Genomic DNA, 24,137 nt, shown 5'->3' with positions numbered 1-24,137 from the left:
GGTGGTGGGGCGGGGCGGGGGTGGGGGAACACTGGGCTGGGATGACACCGTTGCCTCCTTCTCCGGCCTTAGACTTGACTGAATCAGGGGCTCTCCTGGGTCTGCAGATTAGATGCCTGATCCTAGGACTTCTCGGCCCCCATAATCCTAAGAGCCAATTCTCATAATAAATCTCTCTCTCTGTCTGTCTCTCTCTCTCTCTGTGTAGTCTACTGGTTCTGTTTCTTTGGAGAACCCTAACACACATTGTGTCTAGGACAAAACAATAACGCCAACAACAAATTGGAAACAACCTGAATTTTCACCAGCGTGGGACTGGATCCATAAATTGTGAAATATCCGTAATATATATTGTAACTGTTAAAGAATGGGTTAGTATCCACGTAGGGCCAAGGCAAGCCCTGCCTGTGCATTTGTGTGAGATCTGAGAAGGTGAGAGGCCTTATCCCTGCAGCGGCTGACACGGTCGCCCTGGCTGACGAAGGGGAGCTGGGAAAGAAGGGACAGGGAGGAAGAGCCCGGACCTTCTCTTTGGCCCCCACTCTGTGAGGGAGAACTGGGCTTGCTCCAGCAAACACACGTGGCTTCTGTAATGTGAAAAGTCAATTAAATTTGGTATTTTTAAACACAATGTCTCATTAGCATATGCACTTGATCTGGAAAATAACTCACCAGAGGAATTTTTATTTAGCATGGCATTGTGAAAATGAGACCCATTTATTTTACGAACTGCTCTTATTGGTATTCTTAAGGCCCTGAACCTTTAGCTTGATTACCACTTGCAATTTAATTACCAGCCTTTTAAAGGCAATGAAATCTAATTGTGACCATGAAGAGAAAACGTGGCTGTGAGGGATGAGACGGGGGTGCTCTCTGAATCCTTCTGTGGTGTGAGACTCTGTCTCCCAGTGGGATGCATTAGAGGGTCACGGAATTTGAGGGTTACAACCGCCATTTAAAAATACCAGAGTGCTGTGATTATGCGAAATGACACGCACATGCTTGTGTGTGCGCGGTGTTGTTCCACAGTATTTCTGCACAGTAAGAACAAGATGCCGTGAAAGCTGGGCCAAGGGGGACGTGCGCTTTGCCAGTGCCCGGTTGGAGTGCAGGTCACTCTACTAGAGTGGGTCGCTCTCCGGAAATCTCACCCACTGCCGCCAGCCATTGTGGCCAATGTGGTTCCCACAGGAGCCCCGGGGCAGCCGAGGGCCTTGGTGTGGCCAGGTCTTCAGAGCCCAAGGGCTGGCACCCAGCAGGCCCTGCCAAGCAGCTCTCCTCCCCTCACCTTCATCCTGTGGATCTCGCCCTTCATGGCCCGGATCTCCGTCTGGCCGATCTCGGAATCCACTGAAGAACGCATCTCTTTTGCCAGTTGGATTTTTTTCTCCCAAAGCATAATCTGGTGTCTTTAGAGGTAGGAGAGGCAGTGTAAGAAATCAGGAGTTTTCTTCTGATGCTTCGGTGAGCTCACACTCTAAGGCTTTACAAGGCTCTCAGCTGCAATGGCAGAGCCAAGCAGCTGCAACAGAAAGCATGAGGCTCTCAAAGCCTGAAATGTCCACTACTGGGCTCCTTATGCAAACGTTTGCCAACCTCTGGCATATAGAGGGAGAGAGGGAGATGGGGGTGGGGAAAAGAGAGAGAGAGAACAGGGACATATAACTGTAGGAGCTGAGAAAGTACAATTGATAGAAGCTGACTTAAGGAGAAGTAAAAGCGATTTAAATGTCACCAAAGATACAAGCCCCCCAAAGCATTGGTCCCAGGTGGTTTTTTGCCTGGATTTTATCAAACCGCAAGGAACAGGCAATCCCTGTGCTATTCATCCCTTCCAGAGCACACTGAGAAAAGGACGATGCCTCCACACCATGCCTGCTCCGCACCCTTTCCACAGGGAGATGTGGGCCCACGTGTGTGACACGGAAAGATGGCCACGAAAATACTAAAGTATTCTCTCTCTCTCTTCCCCACCCCCATCTCCCTCTCTCCCTCTATATGCCAGAGGTTGGCAAACGTTTACATAAGGAGCCCAATAGTGCACATTTCAGGCTTTGAGAGCCTCATGCTTTCTGTTGCAGCTGCTTGGCTCTGCCATTGCAGCTGAGAGCCTTGTAAAGCCTTAGAGTGTGAGCTCACCGAAGCATCAGAAGAAAACTCCTAATTTCTTACACTGCCTCTCCTACCTCTAAAGACGTTAGTATTTTCTGAATACTCTAAAGAATTTAGTATTTCTGAATACAAATGGGGTTCTGAAACAACCCCATTTGTGTAAAAAACAGAGCAAAACAAGAAAGGAATATAGCTAGACATTGGTTTTCTGGGAAGTGAAGAGCATTGGAATTATATGCAATTTCCCCTGGTTACTTTGCATGCATTGTATAGTTTAAAATGTTTAGAGCTGGCTATGTGTTACTTTAATAATCAGACACCATAAAATAATGGATATTTAAAATCTTTATCGCAAAGAAAGCCATTCAATTTCCAGCAGTAACTCACTTGGCTCAAGAGCTGCTGCCAAGGGTGACAGGCAGAGCTCTGTGGGGAATCTGGGATCCACTAGGGTGGGTTCCAGACCCATGCCCAGGTGGTCTTTTTCTTCTTTTAGAGACAGGGTCTTGCTCTGTTGCCCAGGCTGGAGTGCAGTGGTGCAATCCTAGCAGCCTTGACCTCCTGGGCTCAAGTGATCCTCCCACTTCGGCCTCCCGAGTAGTTGGGACTACAGGCGTGCACCACCATGCCTGGCCAATTTAAAACATTTCTGTAGATATGGGGTCTCACTGTGTTGCCTAGTCTTGTCTTAAACTTCTGGCCTCAAAGAAGCCTCCTGCCTTGGCATCCCAAAGCACTGGGATTGCCGGGCACGGTGGCTCACGCATGTAATTCCAGCACTTTGGGAGGCTGAGGCGTGCGGATCACCTGAGGTCAGCAGTTCAAGACCAGCCTGGCCAACATGGTGAAACCCGTCTCTACTAAAAATATAAAAATTAGTCAGGCATGGTGGCATGCACCTGTAATCTCAGCTACTCAGGAGGTTGAGGCAGGAGAATCACTTGAAGCCAGGAGGCAGAGGTTGCAGTGAGCTGAGATCGCACCACTGCACTCCAGCCTGTGGGATAGAGCAAGACTGTCTCCAAAAGAAAAAACAAAACAAAACAAAACAAAATACACACACACACACACACACACACACAAACACCAAAGCACTGGGATATAGGTGGGAGCTGCCACACCCGGTCTCCTACATGGTCTTTAACGGACAGAGGCCTGCAGGTGCAGTGACCTTCATGACCCATGTGTGGCTGGAGACTGGGACTCACTCTGCTTCCACTAGTTGATTGAGGAGGGTCGCCTTCTCCTCACTGAGCTGGTTCAGCTTGTCCTGCATCTTGATGGTCTCCCTCTCAGAGTCCTGCATAGGGGAGGGGCGGCAAAGCTATGGGGAGGGTCATGGGATTGTGGATGCCAGGGCTGGTGCCCTCCGTCCCAGCACCGAGGGCAGGGCTGAAGGCTGGATTTCTAATCCCCCCACAAGCATCTTGAACGGGTGTGGAAGTTACGTCCTGGTGCAGAACACCCACCGGAAGGACCACGCCCCCGAGTCCCCCCGCCCTCCATCACCCCGAGCCCCGGGACCGTGTGGACACGGCCTGACCTTCAGCGAGCGCACGAATTCATTCTCCGTCACCCGGTTGTTCTGCTCCAGCTCCTCCGAGCTGCACCGGTTTTTATTCATCAGCACGTTGAGCTTCTTCAGGTCATTGTCCAGGTCCTTCATGTGGTGCTCAATCTCCTTCTGCTCCTTCTTCTCCTGCTCAATCTTGCCTATGGCAGAGAACAGAGACTTGGGGAGAGACCCCAGGAGGGTCTGGGTCCTCGCCTGCAGGCAGCGGTGTCTGAGAGGTCAGCTAGGGTTTGTCTCTCCCTGTAGCTCCCTTCATCCCCTCCCTCTTGTCCTTCCCAGTGCTCCTGCCTGAATCTCATCCCTGCCAGGACAGAGGAGAGGAGAGGGGTCTCTTCTTGGCTGCTAAGCTCCCAAAGCCTGGTCCTCTGAGGGAACTGAGAGGACCCGCCTGTGGGGACAGCAAGCAGGTGTGGGCGGGGTGTGTGGGAGGGCCAGGCTCCCTCCCCCAGGACACGTGCAGATCTGTGGAGCCTGGGGACCTGGTTGATGCTCAGACACTGTGAGTCTCCAGGAGAGGGGGACTCTTAGACCCCTGCCCCGCCCCAGCCAAGCTCAGGGGTAGGGGCAGAAAACAACAGCTCTTCTTGATGTGAAGATGGGTGGAGGGCACGAGAGGCCACAGTTGGTTCATCCGCTGGCCACTCCTCACAGGGCTTCTCTGTCTCCTCCTGCTGTCCCCGCGGTGTGCCCTGACTGCCCCAGGGCATGGGCATGTGAGCCCCTCTCTCTGCCCTTTCCATGGGTGATCCCATCTCACAGCATGGTGTTTCGGCACCTCTTGCCTTGGGACACCGATATTCAGCTGACAGCTCCATAGGGTCTTTTAGGACTTGCTACTCACCGAAAGATGGGTTTGGGCAACCCAAGGGTAGGGCAAGAGGCAGGAGGACCTCCGAGAAGGGCACGTGATGTGTCTGGGCAGCATTTCCCATGGGGGCCTTGCTGCAGGCCTGACCAGCACAGATCCCTGACCCAAGACCAGGCGGGACCCGGGATGTCTCGGCAGGTGGCCATGTGATGTGTCTGGGCAGCATTTCCCATGGGGGCCTTGCTGCAGGCCTGACCAGCACAGATCCCTGACCCAAGACCAGACGGGACCCGGGATGTCTCGGCAGGTGGCCATGTGGGTGGAGAGTGGTCCAGGAAGGATGCCCGCCTCCCTCATTCCAGGCACCCTGGCGCTTTGGCAGCCCCTTGGGCCTCAGAAGTGTCGGGGAGCCCTGGCGGAATGGTTTTCTAAGCCTAGCTGGAGGTGATGCGGGGACAGCACCAGGAGCCCGCCTGGCAGGACCCTGGCTCTTCCCATGCCAGGGTTTCCACCTGAGTGCCCTGGCTGGGCGGGGATGATAACCTTCCACGCTCCTCTCTCAAGGACAGCTCCGAAGTCTGTGAGCTTGGAGACATTTCGTGACATTTCTCAACTCTGCCGCTGTGACTGCGAACCGGGCAGCTGGGCAGGCAGTGGATCACATTTACAAAATACGGGGAGCACGCGCGTTTGTTATTCGCTTTTAAGGCTGCGTGCAAATCCAGCGACGTGCCCCACTGAGTGTCCTCCCCTGGGAGGTGCCCCCGCCCCAGAGCTTGTCTGAGCGTCGCTGCAGGGACGGGCATGGCGGCTCTTACTTTCTACTCGTAGTTTCTTCTGCTCCATGATGTGGAGCTCCTTCTTGGACGCGTCCAGGGAGGCCAGCTGTGCCTCCTGCTCTTGTGTCACCTTGACCATCTCCTGCTGCAGGCGCAGCCAGGTCACCTGGGCCTGGACCGCCTTGGCGTTGTGCTCTTCGATCAGCTTGCTCAGCCTTTTGATTTCAAGCTCCAGGGGCCCCACTTCTTCCCCCTAGATGGGATATTCATCAAAAAGCAAAATTGGGGCCAGGTGTGGTGAGTCACGCGTGGAATCCCGGCACTTTGGGAGGCTGAGGTGGGTGAGTCACCCGAGGTCAGGAGTTCAAGACCAGCCTGGCCAACAGGGTGAAACCCCGTCTCTACCCAAAATACAAAAATTAGCCGGGTGTGCTGGTGCACACCTGTGGTCCCAGCTACTTGGGAGGCTGAGGCAGGAGAATCGCTTGAACTCAGGAGGCGGAGGTGCAGTGAGTGAGATGGCGCCACTGCACTCCAGCCTGGGCAATAGAGCAAGACTCCGTCTCAAAAAAAAAAAAAAAAAAAAAAAGCAAAATTAGCCTTCTTGGGCTCAAATGTCTTTGTAAGTGGGCTGCAGAGGGTCTGGACCCCTGAGGTCATGAAACTGGACAAAGGCTGAGGGGCTCAAGTTAGCTCTCAGCAGGGTTGCAAGCCACAGACCCCGCTGGAGGAAATACGACTAAGGGGCTCTGGAGTCCCCTCTAGCTTCCCCATGGTGGGTGCACCAGCAGGATGGGTGGGGCCTCTGGAACCCAAAGGGGCTTAGAGAATACAGGGACCTGGATGACGTATATGGCATCAGGCCTCAAACGCATTAGGCTACTTCCCGTAGAGCAGCAGAATATTTCGTGCTGGGTGAAAATTATTTGGAATTCAGACTTCAGTGGCCTTGAATAACATCTAATTGGACACAGCCATGCCCATTCCTTTACGTTTTATCTACACTCCTCACTACACTCCTCGCTATGGAGGCAGAGCTGTGTCACTGTTGGAGAGACCAACTGGCCACAAAGCCTGAACACTCTCTGGCCCTGTGCAGAAAAATATGACTTAGAGCGCTTGGCACACGTGCCATTTTGTCTGTAAAGCAGGTAGGGAAAGAGGCAGTTCTGTGCCTTCCAGGAGTTCAGGTCTGACCATGGCGGACCTGAGGGAGCTCTGCCCCACCAGGCGCCACAGTCAGCCGGGGACCGCGTCTCCCTGCCTGGGACCTCACCCCCAGCTCGGAGACCATCTGCTCCAGCTGCTTGTTGAGGAAGTTGATGAGCCCTTGCTTCCTCTCGATGAGGATTGTGCTCCGGGAGATCTCGCTCTGGCTGTTGGTGATGAGCTCGTTGACTTTCTTCACGTCCTGGTCCAGCTCCAGCAGCGTCTTCCGGTGTGCGTCCAGCCTGCTGCTGGTGCGTGTGATGTCCAGGGTGGTCTGGGCAATGTTGCTGTCGATTTTGGAAAGATGTGTCATCTGAATGGATGAAAGGAAATGCCTGTAAATATTGCCCCCACCAGAGGCCTGGGACGAGTTTACTGATCCACCGTTCCCTGACGGTCGGGATGTTCCTCTGGAGAAATTCCAAAAGCACAGTCCTGAGAGCAGGAGGCTGGATTTCCTGCCGTCTCAAGGCCCCAGCAAGGAACCTGCTTGTTGGAACCCAGACATTGGGTTTTTACAGAAAAGAGAGATCATGGTATTCACTTTTCTTATTGATGTGGTTTGGCTATGTCCCCACTCACCTCTCATCTTGAATTGTGTCCCCGTAATCCCACGTGTCAAGGTAGGGGCCCTGTGGGAGGTGACTGGATCATGGGGGCCATTACCCCCATGCTGTTCTTGTGATAGTGAGTGAGTTCTCACTACATCTGTTGGTTTTGTGTGTTTGACGTTTCCTCCTTCACACACTCTCTCTCTCCTGCTGTCCTGTGAAGGAGGTGCCTGCTTCGCCTTCTGCCATGATTGTAAGTTTCCTGAGGCTTCGCCAGCCATGTGGAACGGTGAGTCAATTAAACCTCTTTCCTTTATCAATTACCCAGTCTTAGGTATTTCCCTACAGCAGTGTGACTAACACACTTCTTAAATAGGAGCACACACATTGTGAGGAAATGTGAAAATACAGGCCAGAATAGAGGATAACACATTCAATTGCCTGCAGTTCTGACACAAGTTAGCTACCATTCCCATCTGAATCCATTTTTCCTTCCAGGCTTTTCTATATAACTCTCCAAAATAAAAATAGGATCACACCCTACACACTGGGTGCTAACCTGCTTTTTAATCTGACAACGTTCTCTAAGTTTTAACGGCTGTGCTACACTCTGTCACATTTGGAGCATGGTTTATGAAGCAAGAATCAATTGTTGGACACTGCTTCCTCTGTGGCTGCTGACCCGTCCTGCTGTCCTGCAGGTCTGAGCAGCCAGTGCTGGCCTCCTCTGTGGGCTCCTTGGAGGCAAAAGACAGATTCCTTTGGATCCCTTCTGGCAACGGGGGGTTTATCGAGAGGACGTTTGTGAGAACGTTTGTGAGAATCAGGAGTGAGGCAGTGACACTCACAGCTGTCATGGTACGGCCAGAGCTGCTCTGGGAATAGGGAGATACAGTCACCACTGGGACGGGGTCCTCTTCCCTAGGGCGTGGCTCTGACAGGTGGCCTCGGGCCTCGTGTCTGCCCTGACCACCCCTGCCCGTCGGCTCCTGCCACACAAGGCCTCAACTCTCTCACGTCCGTGGCTCCCGCCTACCCCAGCCTCCTCAGGGCCATCTGAGCTTCTCCTCCCACCACGCCTGTGGGCTCCATGTCTCTCGCAGGCCACCATAGGTGACTTCCCAGGAGACCCAGCATCCCCAGAGTGTGAAACTCAGACCCTGCCCACCTGGAGTGGAAGCTTCCGGCGTCCGGAGTTGTGTGGCAATGGCAGCTTGCAGCCTCCTCCTTTGCCAAGGTCACCCTGAGATCTGGGCCCCACAAGGACTCCTGCCTCCCCACTCCCCAGCTGCCCTGCAGGGGCTGTGGCTCCAAGTCCCCTTCAGTCCCTCCCCCGTCACAGCCAGGCCTGCCTCCTCTGCTCCACTCCGGACTGTTTGTGGTCCCTGTGGACCCCACCCTGGCTCCCCCCAGGCATCTACACCATTCCTGGATTAACTGCCTGGACCGCATGGTGGCCAGCTCCAGATGGGTGGTCCCGCCCATCCACACTTTGCTCCTCCTCCCAGATATGCCTCCCCACCCCACCTTCTATCAGCCCATGGGGCTTTGAGCAGTTCAACAATCAGGTGGGAGGGAGGTACTGTTTTCAACAGCTGGACGGGCATCCGTTGGAAAATTGTCGTAATAGACGAATTTGTTGGTCCAAGACTCTTTGCTGCCCTCTTCTGGAAACTGGCAGCAGTACATGTATGATCTATTGGGCTGCCCAGAAAGGGGCTCGGCTGGGACCCTGGGGGCCTGGGGGCCTGGGGATTGGGAACTGAGCTTGGCAGTGTAGCAGCACACCTGGACAGGCTCCTTCACACCCACCACGCTCTTCAGCTCTGCCTGCCCAGCTCCTGTCCCACTCCTCAGGAGGGCAAAACCAGCAGAGCTTGGCATTGGGAATCCGTCACTCTCCCCTGAGACTAAAATGGGGACTGTCGGACAGGCCCCACTGCCGGGATGTGCCCTGGAAATGGCGCCGTCTGTGGCAGCCTCTGGGGGGGGTCCTCCAAAGGGGCCTGCTTGAGGCCGGTGGGGGAGGGTTACCCCTCCGGAAGAGGCAAAGAAAAAAACATTCAAGTAAGGAATTGTCTTTTCTAAGGACACAAGTCCCCTCCACCCCCTACGACAGGCGATAAATGAGAAAAGCAAGATCCCAGGGAAAGTGAACGTGAGCTCACAATCGAGGGCGCCCTGCCATGGAATGGACGTCGAAGTCACACTCCAGGGCCCCCCAGGGAAATCTGCCTTTGACTGGCAGCTGGCCATGCGGTGGCTCACACCTGTAATCCCAGCACTTTGGGAGGCTGAGGCGGGTGGATCACAAGGTCAGGAGTTTGAGGCCAGCCTTGCCAACATGGTGAAACCCCGTCTCCAATAAAAATGCAAAAATTAGCCGGGCACGATGACGCCTGCCTGTAATCCCAGCTACTGGGGAGGCTGAGCAGGAGAACTGCTTGAATGCGGGAGGTGGAGGTTGCTGTGAGCCAAGATGGTACCACTGCACTCCAGCCTGGGTGACAAGAGCGAAACTCCATCTCAAAAAAATAAACAAATAACAACAAAATAAAATAAGATAAAATAAAAACTAGAAACAGCCTGAAGGGCCTAACAAGAGACTTAGTAAACAAAATATGTACATTTGTAGGATAAGATGTTATACAGAAATGAAAATTTAGGGTTTTTTTTGTTTTTGTTTTGTTTTTTGAGACGGAGTCTTGCTCTGTCGCCCAGGCTGGAGTGCAGTGGCCGGATCTCAGCTCACTGCAAGCTCCGCCTCCCGGGTTTACGCCATTCTCCTGCCTCAGCCTCCCGAGTAGCTGGGACTACAGGCGCCCGCCACCTCGCCTGGCTAGTTTTTTGTATTTTTTTTAGTAGAGACGGGGTTTCACCGTGTTAGCCAGGATGGTCTCCATCTCCTGACCTCGTGATCCACCCGTCTTGGCCTCCCAAAGTGCTGGGATTACAAGCTTGAGCCACCGTGCCCGGCCAAAATTTAGGTTTTTGAAGAATATTTGGTGGTATGAGGAAATGTTATGTTGAATATGGTCAATACAGCAAAATGAAAAACTGTATAAGTAGCAAAGATTCATTGACTTCCATTCTCTCTGTGTCATAGTTCAGTGATATTAATCACAAATGGATGCACATGACCTGGGGGCTGGGCACAGTGGCACAGGCCCAGAATCCCAGGGCTTTGGGAGGCCAAGGTGGCAGGGCCACTTGAACCTGGGGATCCGAGACTGCAGTGAGCTGTGATTGTGCCACAGCACTCCCGCCTGGGCGACACAGACCCTGTGTCAAAAAATAAAATACATAAATAAGTAAGAAAAAAAAAATGGGCCTGAGTCCAGTGTTGCGTAAGGTGTGTGCTTGTGTATGTGTGTGTGTTTGTAGGAGGAGTTTGAGTGTGTGTGTTTGTGTTTGTAGGACTTTGAGTGTGTGTATGTGTGTAGGATTTTGAGTGTATGTGTGGGTGTAGGAGTTTGAGTGTGTGTGTGTGTAGGAGTTTGTGTGTGTGTAGGAGTTTGTGTGTGGTGTGTGTGTATGTGTGTTTGTGTTTGCTCATGTGTTCGTGGGGGCATGTGCAATTGCATGTGTGTTTGTGTGTGTGAATGTGTTTGCGTGTGTGAGAATGACTATGTGTATATGTTTGTGGGTGGGTGCGAATGTATTTCTGTATTAAAAATTTCCAGAAGGAAATTTACCAAATTAAAAAAAAAAAAAGTTGCCTCTGGATAGTGGGTCTAGAGTTGTCTCATTTTCATCTTTATGCCTTTCTGTATTTCTAGGTTTTCTTTCTTTTTCTTCTTTTTTTTTTTTTTAGACGGAGTCTCGCTCTGTCACCCAGGCTGATGTACAATGGCGTGATCTCAGCTCACTGCAACCTCTGCCTCCCAGGTTCAAGCGATTCTCCTGCCTCAGCCTCCCGAGTAGCTGGGATTATAGGCGCACACCACCACACCCAGCTAATTTTTTGTATTTTTGGCAGTGACAGGGTTTCGCCATGTTGGCCAGGCCAGTCTCGAACTCCTGACCTCAGGTGATCCACCCGCCTCGGCCTCCCAAAGTGCTGGGATTACAGGCATGAGCCACCGTGCCTGGCCTATTTCTAGGCTTTCTACAGTAAAAATGTATCACCCTTACAACTGGAACACCATGGAAACGAGCGAGCACACGCAGGCCCTCTGCTCACACTGACTCCGCCCTCTCTGTCCCCAGTACGCCTTTGCCCTCACATGCCCAGGCTGCAGGGGACTTCGCGCAGCCCCACCCTGGGGCAGGGGCCTACCATGTTGGTCTTCTCCTTCTGCAGCTTCAGGATGAGCTGGTTGAAGTATTTGGTGGCCTTGTTGGAGGTCATGTGCTCCTGCAGCTTCTCCCGGATGGCAGCGTCTGTCTTCCTCCTGAGCTCCAGCTCGCCCTGGATGGCTTGGCGGATGGCCTGCAACTCCTCTGTGAGTATCATTTGTTCCTGGAGAGGAGGAGCCACAGGGTGGATGTGCCTGAAGAGGCACCACAGTGTGCCAGGCGTGACCTGTGGGGCGGGCCGGCCTTACCAGCTGGTCCTGGCTGAGGGCATCCTCTGTGTCCTGCAGGGTGAGCCTGTAAGTGTTGAACTGGCTCTGCAGGGCCACCTGCTTGGTCAGGCACTGCGTGGTGAGCTTCTGCAGCAGTCTGGCTTCCGTCTCTGTCCGGTTCAGGATGCTCGCCAGCTTCTCGTTCTTTTCTTCCTCCTTCATGATGGATTTCTTATAGGCCTCAATCTCACTGTCGATGGACCTGGCTTGATGCTGGCATTCTCTGCAGAAATGGAGGGGGAAGAGCCAGTTATGTGTGAGACATCAGAGAGCCAATGCACACAGCTGTGCCCCACACGAGGGAGCTCACTAAGTAGAACTCAATGCATAGAGAAATAAATTAGGAAGCCAACTCTTATTTATTTATTTATTTATCTTTTGAGACAGAGTCTCACTCTGTAACCCAGGCTGGGGTACAGTGGTGCGATCTCAGTTCACTGCCACCTCCGCCTCCCGGGTTCAAGTGATTCTCCTGCCTCAGCCTCCTGAGTGGCTGGGATTACAGGTGTGCGCCACCACGCCCGGCTAATTTTTAAACTCTTTTTGTAGAGATGGGGTTTCACCATGTTGCCCAGGCTGGTCTCTTACTCCTGAGCTCAAGCAATGTGTTTGCCTCGGCCTCCCAAAGTGCTGGGATGACAGGCGTGAGCCACTGCACCCAGCAGGAAACCACCTCTTTAAACAGTAGCCAAATCTTTAAAACATTTTTCTATTAAACATTTTTATGGATAGATTGGCACAGATTTGGGAGGTACATGTGATATTTTGACGCAAGCACACAGCATGTCACGATCAAATCTGGGGAACTGGCCATCTATCACCTCACACATGATCCTTCCTTTGTGTTGAGAACATTCCAAATCTTCTCCTCTAGCTATTCAGAAATATACACTAACTTACTGTGAACCGTAGTCGCTGTGACATGCCATTGAACACTGGGCCTTGTTCCTTCTCCCTCACTGTATTTTGCACCCAATAACCAAATCTTGACTATTATTTTCTTTTTTCTTTTTCTTTTTTTTGAGACAGAGTCTTGCTCTGTCGCCCAGGCTGGAGTGCAGTGGTGTGATCTCTGCTCGCTGCAAGCTTTGCCTCCTGGGTTCAAGCGATTCTCCTGCCTCACCATCCTGAGTAGCTGGGACTACAGGCGCCCGCCGCTGCGCCCGGCTAATTTTTTGTATTTTTAGTAGAGACGGGGTTTCACCGTGTTAGCCAGGATGGTCTCGATCTCCTGACCTTGTGATCCGCCCGCCTCGGCCTCCCAAAGTGCTGGGATGACAGGCGTGAGCCACCGCGCCCGGCCAACTATTATTTTCAAATAGATGAACAGAACTATTACCTATGGAAAGTCCATGCTGACAACTCTTTTGTACTATGATTATGGGGAGAAGGAAAGCGACACATGGGTCAGACGCTGGGCTGGGGGTTCTCATCTGCCCATCTGCCTTAACCATCACAACAGTCCTAGGAAGGGAATAGTCCAGCGTTACAGATGTGGCCACTGAGACTCAGAGCGTTCCAGTCACCGGCCCAGGGTCCGCAGGAAATGGTGTGGCCGAGGGAACCCCAGCGGGCCTGCTTCAGATTCCATTGTCTTCCCCCTTAGCGTGCTGCGATGAGATGCCTGTCATTAATACCAAGCTCTAAAACACAGATATCGGATAATCAGATCTAAAATACAGATTCAAATCCTGTATTTGTTGGAGTGCAGCCGCACGAGCTTGGCTCACTGCAACCTCTGCCTCCTGGGTTCAAGTGATTCTCGTGCCTCAGCATGAGGATTTGAATTTTTGTTTGTAAGTGAGGCATGTTTTCCTATTATTCTGAGATGTTCTGCTGTCCTTTAAACATTCCTTGCTGTCTCTCTCTCTCTTTTTTTTTTTTTTTTTGAGATGGTGTCTCACTCTGTCACCCAGGCTGGAGTGCAATGGCATGATCTCAGCTCACTGCAGCCTCAAGCCACCCAAGTAGCTGGAATTACATGGTGTGCGCCACCATGCCTGGTTAATTTCTGTATTTTTAGTAGAGATGGGGTTTTGCCACGTTGGCCAGGCTGGTCTCGAGATCCTGACCTCAAGTGATCCACCTGCCTCGGCCTCCCAAAGTGTTGGAATTACAGGTGTGAGCCACTGCGCCCAGTCATCCAGTATCTATTCTTTTTTTTTTTTTTGCGACAGAGTCTCACTCTGCCACCCAGGCTGGAGTACAGTGGCACCATCTCGGCTCACTGCAACCTCCGCCTCCTGGGTTCAAGTGATTCTCATGCCTCAGCCGCTCGAGTAGCTGGGACCACAGGCATGTGCCACCATGCCAACCTAATTTTTTTTTTTTGTATTTTTAGTAGAGACAGGGTTTCGCCCCATTGGCCAGGCTGGTCTTGAACTCCTGACCTCAAGTGATCTGCCCACCTTGGCTTCCCAAAGTGCTGGGATTACAGGCATGAGCCACCACGCCTGGCCATCCAGTATCTATTTTTAATGTGTGTGGATATTTATTGATACACTGATGACATCAGAAAAAGACAAAAAGCAGGAAAAGGCCTCATTACGGATCGATGAGGATGATTAAATTATGGCACAGGCATCATTTAGAACACAGTGTAAAGAGAACTGAAAAGAACAATGGCGATTTCTATGTGTTCTAATACGAAATAACTCTTAAGACACAGCACAAGAAAAACCGAGGTACAGAGCGTGACGCACCAAGCTGCCACGGATGATTTTTAAGTGGAGAGAAACACCTGAGAATAATGCATATGTATGCATGAAATGTATCTGGAAAGGCTTTTATGAAACAGTAACAGGTTGCTTGGAAAAGAGAATTGAAAGACTTGGGGATAGGTATGAGAAAAATATGGAAGGTATTATTCTAGTCCAAGAAGAAAGTACTTCTTGAATATTCGAATAAACACTTATTCAAAGGATAAGACACTATCAATAGAGAAAAGAAGCCTGGCCCACATGGTGAAACCCCGTCTCTACTAAAAACACACACCAAAAATTAGCCGGGCATGGCGGTGTGCACCTGTGGTCGCAGCTACTTGGGAGACTGAGGCATGAGAATCACTTGAACCCAGGAGGCAGAGGTTGCAGTGAGCTGAGATTGTTCTGCTGTACTCCAGCCCAGGTGATAGAGCAAGACTCTGACTCAAAAATAAAAAAAAAAGAAGATACTGGAGAGATTTGCCATGTCCGCAAAGCAGAAGATTTAATATTATTAAGGCCTCAGTGCTCCTCAAACTGATCTATGGACGCAATATAATTTCAGTCACATCCCAGAAGGCATTTTCCCCCAGAAACTGACAAGCTAGTTTTAACATGTAAACGGAAACCTAAAGGACCTAGAGTAACCAAAATAAGTTTGTAAAACAACATCAAAGACTCAGACTATCTGATTTTAAGATTTTCCGTTGCCTGTAATCCCAGCACTTTGGGAGGCCGAGACGGGCGGATCACAAGGTCAGGAGATCGAGACCATCGTGGCTAACACGGTGAAACCCCGTCTCTACTAAAAAAATACAAAAAAACTAGCCGGGCGAGGTGGCGGGCACCTGTATTCCCAGTTACTCGGGAGGCTGAGGCAGGAGAATGGCGTAAACCCGGGAGGCGGAGCTTGCAGTGAGCTGAGATCCGGCCACCGCACTCCAGCCTGGGCGACAGAGCTAGACTCCGTCTCAAAAAAAAAAAAAAGATTTTCCGTAAAGCTCTAGTTAGAAAGACAATGTGGTATTAGCGAAAGAATGACAAAAAGATCAACGGAACAGAATCGAGAGTCCGGAAACAGACACACAGACACATACACACACACACACATACACACACACACATACATACACACACACGTACACACACATACACACACACACACACAAGGACAATGTTTTCAACAAGCAGTGCTGGGACGACTAGAGAGACACACAAAACCTGAGCCTGGACCCCACTCATACCACACAAAAGTGAACTTGAAATGGACCAGATGCCTAAATGCAAGACCTAGAAAACTTTAGCGGAAAACTTGGGAGAAAATCTTCGTGATCCTTAGAGAGGCTCTTTTTTTTTTTTTTTTTTTTGAGACGGAGTCTAGCTCTGTCGCCCAGGCTGGAGTGCAGTGGCGCGATCTCGGCTCACTGCAAGCTCTGCCTCCTGGGTTCAAGCCTTCTCCTGACTCACCATCCTGAGTTGCTGGGATTACAGGTGTGAGCCGCCGCGCCCGGCCAGAACTCTTTTCTTTTCTTTTCTTTTTTGAGACGGAGTCTCGCTCTGTCGCCCAGGCTGGAGTGCAGTGGCGCGATCTCGGCTCACTGCAAGCTCTGCCTCCTGGGTTCAAGCCTTCTCCTGACTCACCATCCTGAGTTGCTGGGATTACAGGTGTGAGCCGCCGCGCCCGGCCAGAACTCTTTTCTTTTCTTTTCTTTTTTGAGGTGGAGTCTTGTTCTGTCCCCCAGGCTGGAGTGCAGTGGCACGATCTCGGCTCGCTGCAAGCTCCACCTCCTGGGTTCATGTCATTCTCCTGCCTCAGCCACCACACATCTGCTAATGGCTATATTTCATGGCTAAAATTAGATGACTAGTAATATCAAATGTTAGTGAGGACGTGGAGCAACTGGGACTCTCATAAACTGCTGGAGAAAATGCAAATTGGAACAAGTCACTTGGGAAAACATTGCAGCAGTTGTTTTCTTGTTTGTTTGTTTGTGAGATGGAGTCTTGCTGTGTCACCCAGGCTGGAGTGCAGTGGTGCAATCTTGGCTCACTGAAACCTCCACTTCCAGGCTCAAGCAATTCTCCTGCCTCAGCCACCTGAGTAGCTGGGATTACAGGCATGTGCCACCATACTTGGCTAATTTGTTGTATTTTTGGTAGAGATGGGGTTTTGCCATGCTGCCCAGACTGGTCTCAAACTCTTGAGCTCAAGTGATCTGCCTCAGCCTCCCAAAGTGCTGGGATTACAGGTGTGAGCCACCGCGTCCTGCAAGCACTTGTTATAAAGTAAAATGCACGTTGAGCTGGAACCTCACTTCTAGGTACAGGCCGACCTTGGAGATACTGTGGGTTCAGTTGCAGGCCACCACAATTAAGTGAATATCACAGTAAAGCAAGTCACACAATCGTTTTTGGTTCCCCGGTGCATACAGGCTGGGCGCAGTGGCCCACACCTGTAATCCCAGCACTTAGGCTAAGGTAGGCAGATTACCCGAGGTCAGGAGTTCGAGACCAGCCTGCCAACATGGTCAAACCCCGTTTCTACTAAAAATACAAAAATTAACCAGGTGTCGTGGTGGGCACCTCTAATCCCAGCTACTGAGGAGGCTGAGGTAGGAGAATCCCTTGAACCCAGGAGGCAGAGGTTGCAGTGAGCTGAGATCACACCACTGCACTCCAGTCTAGGTAACAGAACGAGACTCCATTTTTAAAAACAAAAAGAAAACTTCATTGCTAAGAAATGCTAACAATCACCTGAGCCTTTATCAAGTCATACTTGATAAAGTATGCTGGTAGAGGGTTTTGCATTGATGTTGCTGGCTGCTGACTGATTAGGGTGGTGGTTGCTGAAGGCTAGGGTGACTGTGGCAATTTTTTGTTTTGTTTTGTTTGAGACAGGGTCTGGCTCTGGTTCTGTCACCCAGGCCAGAGTGCAGTGGTGTGATCTTGGCTCACTGCAACCTCAGCCTCCTGGGCTCAAGCCACCTCCTCCCTCAGCCTTTCGAGTAGCTGGGACTACAGGTACACATCACCCCACCTGGCTAATATTTGTAGTTTTTGTAGAAATGAGGTTTCACCATGTTGCCCAGGCTGGTCTGCAACTCCTGAGCTCAAGTGATCCGCCTGCCTTGGCCTCCCAAAGTGTTGGGATTACAGGTGTGAGTCACCCCACCTGGACGGCAGTTTCTTAAAATAAGACAACAATGAAGTTTGCCACATGAATTGACTCTTCTTTTATGACAGACTTCTCTGTAGTATGTGATGCTGTTTGATAGGATTTTACCCAGGCAAGACCTTCCTGCAAAATTGGAGTCAATCCTCTCAAACCCTGTTGCTGCTTTATCAACCAAGTTCTTTGTGTGTGTGTGTGTGTGTGTGTTTTTTGAGACGGAGTCTCGCTCTGTCGCCCAGGCTGGAGTGCAGTGGCACGATCTCTGCTCACTGCAAGCTCTGCCTCCCGGGTTCATGCCATTCTCCTGCCTCAGCCTCCTGCGTAGCTGGGACTACAGGCGCCCACCACTATGCCTGGCTAATTTTTGTGTGTGTGTTTTTAGTAGAGACGTGGTTTCACCGTGTTAGCTAGAATGGTCTCGATCTCCTGACCTCGTGATCCACCTGCGTTGGCCTCCCAAAGTGCTGGGATTACAGGCGTGAGCCACCGTACCCACCCAGAATATTCTAAATTCTTTGTTAATTTCAACAATGCACATGGCATCTTCACAGGAGCAGATTCCACCTCAAGAAACCGCTTTCTTTGCTCATCCATAACAAGCAACTCCTCGTCCATTAAAGTTTGATCATGTGAACGCAACAATTCCATCCCATCTCAGCTCTACTTCTCATTCTAGCTCTTGCTGTTTCCACCACATTGGCAGTGACTTTCTGCACTGAAGTCCTGAACCCTCAAAGTCATCCACAGGGGTTACAATCACTTCTGTTAATGTTGATATTAGGTTGGTGCAAAAGTAATTGCGGTTTTGCCATTAAAAGTTATATTTTGGGGCCAGGCGCGGTGGCTCACGCCTGTAATCTCAGCACTTTGGGAGGCCAAGGCGGGCAGATCACCTGAGGTCAGGAGTTCAAGACCAGCCTGGCTAACCTGGTAAAACCCCGTCTCTACTAAAAATACAAAAATTAGCTGGGCGTCTGGCCTCAGCAGCGACCACCCCTGCCTCCATCCTCTGAGCTTTGCATGTTCCACTAACCCTGGGCGGGCGGCAGATGGAGGTGTCAGGCTGCTGGCGCCTCTGCAAGGGCAGAACACTAACCTGACCGTGGGTGGGGCCTTGTGGATTTGTCCCCAGCAAAAGCAATTCCAACATTAAAAAAAAAAAAAATTTCTGGGTGTAGTGACAGGCACCTGTAATCTTAGCTACTTAGGAGGCTAAGGCAGGAGAATTGCTTGAACCCGGGAGGTGGACTTGGCCGTGAGCTGAGATTGTGCCACTGCACTCCCACCTGGGCAATAAGAAAGAAACTCCATCTCAAAAAAAAAAAAAGGTAATATTTTGGGCTGGGCACAGTGGCTCATGCCTGTAATCCCAGCACTTTGGGAGGCCGAGGCAAGCAGATCATTTGAGGTTAGGAGTTCAAGACCAGCCTGGCTAACAGGGTTGAAAAATTACTCTACTAAAAATACAAAAAATACAAAAAATTAGCCAGTCTCTACTAAAAGTACAAAAAATTAGCCAGGTGTGGTGGTAAGGACCTGTAATCTTACCAAGTCTAGAACTCTTGGCCTCAAGCAATTCTCTCACTTTGGCCTCCCAAAGTGCTGGGATTACTTGAGCTACCATGCCCACCGGGTGCATTTTCTTTTTTATTTTTTTTTCTTTTTCTTTTTTGAGACAGAGTCTTGCCCTGTTGCCCAGGCTGGAGTGCAGTGTTGCGATCTCGGCTCATTGCAAGCTCCGCCTCCCGGGTTCACGCCATTCTCCTGCCTCAGCCTCCTGAGTAGCTGAGACTACAGGTGCCCGCCACCTCGCCCGGCTAATTTTTTGTATTTTTAGTAGAGACGGGGTTTCACCATGTTAGCCATGATGGTGTCGATCTCCTGACCTCGTGATCCACCCGCCTCAGCCTCCCAAAGTGCTGGGATTCCAGGTATGAGCCCCTGCGCCCGGCCAGAAGGTTTGATCTTCTATCCACACCACCTCAACTTTCTCCAGATGAGCACTGAGGCTGCTTCCCTTTCTTTTGTGTGTTCATTACAGCAGCACTTTACATTTCCTTCAAAAACTTTTCCTTTGTGTTCACAACTTGGCTAACCCTTCGGTGCAAGAGGCCTAGCTTTTGGCTTATCTCAGCTTTTGACATGCCTTCCTCATGAAGCTTAATCATTTCTAACTTTTGATTTAAAGTGAGAGGCGGCCAGGAGCGATGGCTCACGCCTGTATCTCACCACTTTGGGAGGCCGAGGCGGGCGGATCATTTGAGGTCAGGAGTTCGAGACCAGCCTGCTGAAACTCCGTCTCTACTGCAATACAAAAATTAGACAGGCGTGGTGGTGGGCGCCTGCAATCTCACTTACTCGGGGGGCTGAGGCAGGAGAATCGCTTGAACCTGGGAGGTGGAGGTTGCAATGAGCTGAGACCGTGCCACTGCACTCCAGCCTGGGTGACAGAGTGTCTCAAAAATAAATAAATAAAATAAAAATAAAGTGAGAGGCATGAAACTTTTCCTCTCACTTGAGCACTTAGCGGCCATTGTAGGCCTAACTTCAATATTGTTGAGTCTTGGAGAATAGGGAGGCCCAAGGAGAGGGAGAGAGACGGAAGAACGCTGGCCAGTGGAGCAATCAGTACACACACAACATGTCTTAAGTTTGCTGTCTTAAATGGGGGCAGTCCGTGACTTTGCCGAAAACCAATTACAATAGTTAACGTCAACCGTCACTGATCACAGATCACCATACCAGGCGATGACAATGAAAAAGTGTGAAATATGAGAATGACCAACATGTGGTGCAGAGGCAGGAACAGAGCACAGGCCGCTGGAGAAATGGTGCTGACGGACTTGCTCCACACGGAGCTGCCATCAACCTTCAATTTGTAAAAAATGCGATTCCTGTAATCCCAGCACTTTGGGAGGCCAAGGTGGGCGGATCACGAGGTCAGGAGATTGAGATCATCCTGGCTGACACGGTAAAACCACGTCTCTACTAAAAAATACAAAACATTAGCCGGGCGTGGTGGCGGGCGCCTGTAGTTCCAGCTACTCGGGAGGCTGAGGCAGGAGAATCGCTTGACCAGGGAGGCAGGGGTTGCAGTGAGCTGCAGTCTCCAGCCTGGGCGACAGAGTGAAACTCCGTCTCAAAAAAAAAAAAAAAAAAAAGCAATTCCACGTAGTAGGAGAAGGTGAGACACATTGAAACGAGATGCGCCTGTACTTACCCAAGAGAAACGGAAACAGGTATCCATACAAAGATCCGTTCAGAACAGTCACAGCAGCTTTCTTCATGGTATTCCAAAGGTAAAAGCCAAATGGCCATCAGTTGGTGGATGGACAAATATATCTGATGTATCCATGCAAGGGAATACTATTCAACCTAAATAGGAACAGACTACTGATCTCGCAACATGGGTGGGTCTCAAAAGCATGATGCCAAGTGGAAGAAGCCAGACAAGAAAAGCTACAGACTGTGCGATTCCATTTATATGACATTCTAGAAATGGCAGAGCTATAGGCACAGAAGGCGGCACAGTGGTTGCCAGGGCTGGAGGTATGCAATTTTGTACATAAATTATCCCCAGTAATCCTGACTTCAAGTAAATAAGTTACTCATTTTCTTTTTTTAGGAAGGAGCAGCCTTATAAATATCTAAATTTGACAATAAAAGTAAGATGTCTAATTTGAAAAGATACACTTACAAACTGACAGAACTCCTAACATGCCGGCGGGGGGCTGGGGGAGGAAACGTGTGCCTGAGAGTGCGCGGACATGCTAACGAGTCTCCTTGTCACAAAAGGAGAAAGACGATGGTATTTTAAAATCCTTTTCTCTGTTTTTCAAATGTCCTGTAACGTAATCACTTATCCTTGATAAGGATTTTTTTTTTTTTTTTAATCACACTTTAAAAACTCCATAGATTAGCAGGCACCAGTAGGAAGTACAGGTTCTCGTCAGCTTACGGTGGGGGTGCAGCCCGGCAAACCCGACGTAAGTTGAAAATATCCTAAGTCTAAAATGCAGGCTGCGTGCAGTGGCTCACGCCTGCAATCCCAGCACTTTCAGAGACCAAGGGGGCAGATCACCTGAGGTCAGGAGTTCAAGACCAGCCTGGCCAAAATGGTGAAACCCCATCTCTTTTAAAAATACTAAATTAGCCGGGCATGGTGGTGGTGCATGTCTGTAATCCCAGCTAGTTGAGAGGTTGAGGCAGGAGAATCGCCTGAACCCAGGAGGTGGAGGTTTCAGTGAGCTGAGATTGAGCCATTGCACTCCAGCCTGGGTGACAAGAGTGAAACTTCATCTCAAACAAACAAACAAACAAAAAACCCAAAATGCACTTCCTGCAGATTGCCTGCCAGGCGCCCCGGCTCAGCCCAGCCTCCCTCAAACATGCTCAGGACACTCCCATGAGCCTACAGGTGGCAAAATCATCTCACACAAAGCCTGTTTGATAACAAAGTGTTGGGCATCCATGTAATTTATTGAATGCTGTGTTGAAAACCAGGGAGGTTGTGTGGGACTTGAAGCCCAGTTTCTGTTGCCTGCCTGTTGCTTTAATACCATGGTAAAGTCCAAAAATCGTTAAGTTGGGCCAGGCGCGGTGGCTCAAGCCTGTAATCCCAGCACTTTGGGAGGCCGAGACGGGCGGTCACGAGGTCAGGAGATAGAGACCATCCTGGCTAACACGGTGAAACCCCGTCTCTACTAAAAAAATACAAAAAAAAACTAGCCGGGCGAAGTGGAGGGCGCCTATAGTCCCAGCTACTCGGGAAACCCGGGAGGCAGAGCTTGCAGTGAGCTGAGATCTGGCCACTGCACTCCAGCCTGGGCGACAGAGCGAGACTCCGTCTCAAAAAAAAAAAAAAAATCGTTAAGTCAGGGACTGTCTGTAAACGAAACAAAAAGAACATAGGGAATCTAGAATATGGCCCAGGTGTTGGGCCTTGGGCCTCTGAGGATGAAGCGGGGAACGCAGGAGGTGTCCAGCAGTCTGTGGTTAAGGCCGGGTTCTCTCCCAGGATGCTGCCCACGGCTTTTGTCCTCAGGTTGGCCTGCCTGGCAGCCGTGGCCACAGCTGAGGGCCTGGGAGGAGGCTGCGAGGCAGTGCGGCTGACTGATTCATATCTCGGGGTAAAGGGGCTGCAGCTGCGGGCCAAGACCTGTCTGCCCCCTGTATTTCCTGCCAGGAAATAGGACAAAGGCAGGTAAGAGGATGGGTGTTTTTGGCTCCAAGTCCCAAGGGCGTGTGAATTCTGATTAGGTTATCTGTCCCCAAGTTAAGTACAGTCTAGGCTTTGTTTTCGGAGAGTGAAAGTGAGCCATTTCCCTGCATATGTGATGGGAAGGGGCTGACTGTGGGCGCCTCGTGGTTATTCACGTAGCTTTGGGACCCATGTTGGATTCCGTGGACCGCCGTGGTCTTTGGAGGGTTGGTGTGGTGGGGCTGGTCTGGTCTCGAGGGTCACACACGGCTCCTTCAGGACTTCTGGCTGCTGGGCAGGGCAGTGTCCAGCTCCCACAGGCAGGCCCAGATGGACGGGGGATGTGCTCACAAGCACGGCCATTCCCCGGTGGGAAGGAGGGACGGGACACCTTGAGCTACCACAGCAGTCCTGACGGGCCTCACCCATGTCCCTGTGTCTGGGGACATTTATTTTTGTTTGTTTTTTTTTTTTGAGACAGGTTCTGACTCTGTTGCCCAGGCTGGAGGGCAGTGGCACCATCTCAGCTCACTGCAGCCTCGACCTCCTGGCTCAAGCAAGCCTCCCACCCAGCCTCCTGAGTAGCTGGGACTACAGGTCTACAGGTGCACACCATCATGCCCAGCTAATTAAAATTTTTTGAGAGACAGGGTCTTGCTCTGTTGCCCAGGCTGGAGTGCAGTAGTGCAATCACAGTTCACTGCAGCCTCAAATTCCTAAACTCAAGTGATCATCCTGCTTCTACCTCTCGAGTAGATGAGACCACAGGCGCACACCACCACACCTGACTATTTTTTATATTTTATTTTAGAGACAAGGTCTTACTATGTTGCCCAAGCTGGTCTTGAACTCCTGGGCTCAAGGGATCCTCTTGCCTCAGTCTCCCAAAGCCCTGGGATTACAGACAGGAGCCACTATGCTCACCCATGGGGGCACATTTCTAATGGGGTTGTTACTCTGTCTTTGGTCTGTGGCCTCAGGTCTGTTGGGTCACCAGACCCAACAGGTATATGTCCTTGGGTATATGGGGCGTTGGTGGTGACTGGGCCCCACCTGCCAGATCCCCAGGCTAGAAGGAGGCCTGCTGGGGACACTGTGGCAATGCCCACACCCAACCCATCCCACACTGCCTTCCACTCCTTTCTCCTCCATCAACTGGGGGCAAGGACAGTGTTCCCTTTGACGGGCTACACCAGACCAAGCTGAGCCTGGGCCTGTCACCCAGGAAACAGTGGAACTGCCGGCTTGTTGACTGGCTCTAATTCTGCATTCAGTCTTTCTCCATCCTGTCCTCCCTCCCTCTCCATCCTGTCCTGCCCTCCCCAGGCTCCAGCACTCCACACCAAGGGGAAGAGCCTCTGAGGAGTCGTCTCTGCCATCATCAGGATTGAGGGAAAAGTAAGTCTAGGAGATTAGGGCAAGCCCTCAGTTTTCTTTCTTTCTTTCCTTCCTTCCTTCCTTTC

The 24,137-nt window shown here is 51.0% G+C and overlaps 1 protein-coding gene across 1 annotated transcript in view; it reads right to left on the bottom strand.

Annotated features, from left to right (window-relative positions):
* Window positions 1–24,137, bottom strand: part of CCDC40 (coiled-coil domain containing 40) — a 65,386-nt gene that overhangs the window by 9,803 nt on the left and 31,446 nt on the right. The window contains exons 11-17 of the mRNA XM_011958072.1: window positions 11,580–11,823; window positions 11,312–11,494; window positions 6,549–6,794; window positions 5,312–5,525; window positions 3,656–3,825; window positions 3,321–3,412; window positions 1,289–1,409 (exon numbers count right to left, since the gene is read on the bottom strand). Coding sequence (XP_011813462.1) covers window positions 1,289–1,409; window positions 3,321–3,412; window positions 3,656–3,825; window positions 5,312–5,525; window positions 6,549–6,794; window positions 11,312–11,494; window positions 11,580–11,823 — 1,270 coding nt within the window. The remainder of the gene's footprint in view (window positions 1–1,288; window positions 1,410–3,320; window positions 3,413–3,655; window positions 3,826–5,311; window positions 5,526–6,548; window positions 6,795–11,311; window positions 11,495–11,579; window positions 11,824–24,137) is intronic.

The sequence above is a fragment of the Colobus angolensis genome, unplaced genomic scaffold (assembly GCF_000951035.1).
Source record: "Colobus angolensis palliatus isolate OR3802 unplaced genomic scaffold, Cang.pa_1.0 Scaffold1, whole genome shotgun sequence".
Lineage (NCBI taxonomy): Eukaryota > Metazoa > Chordata > Mammalia > Primates > Cercopithecidae > Colobus > Colobus angolensis.
This window is presented reverse-complemented; position numbering and strand designations above follow the sequence as displayed.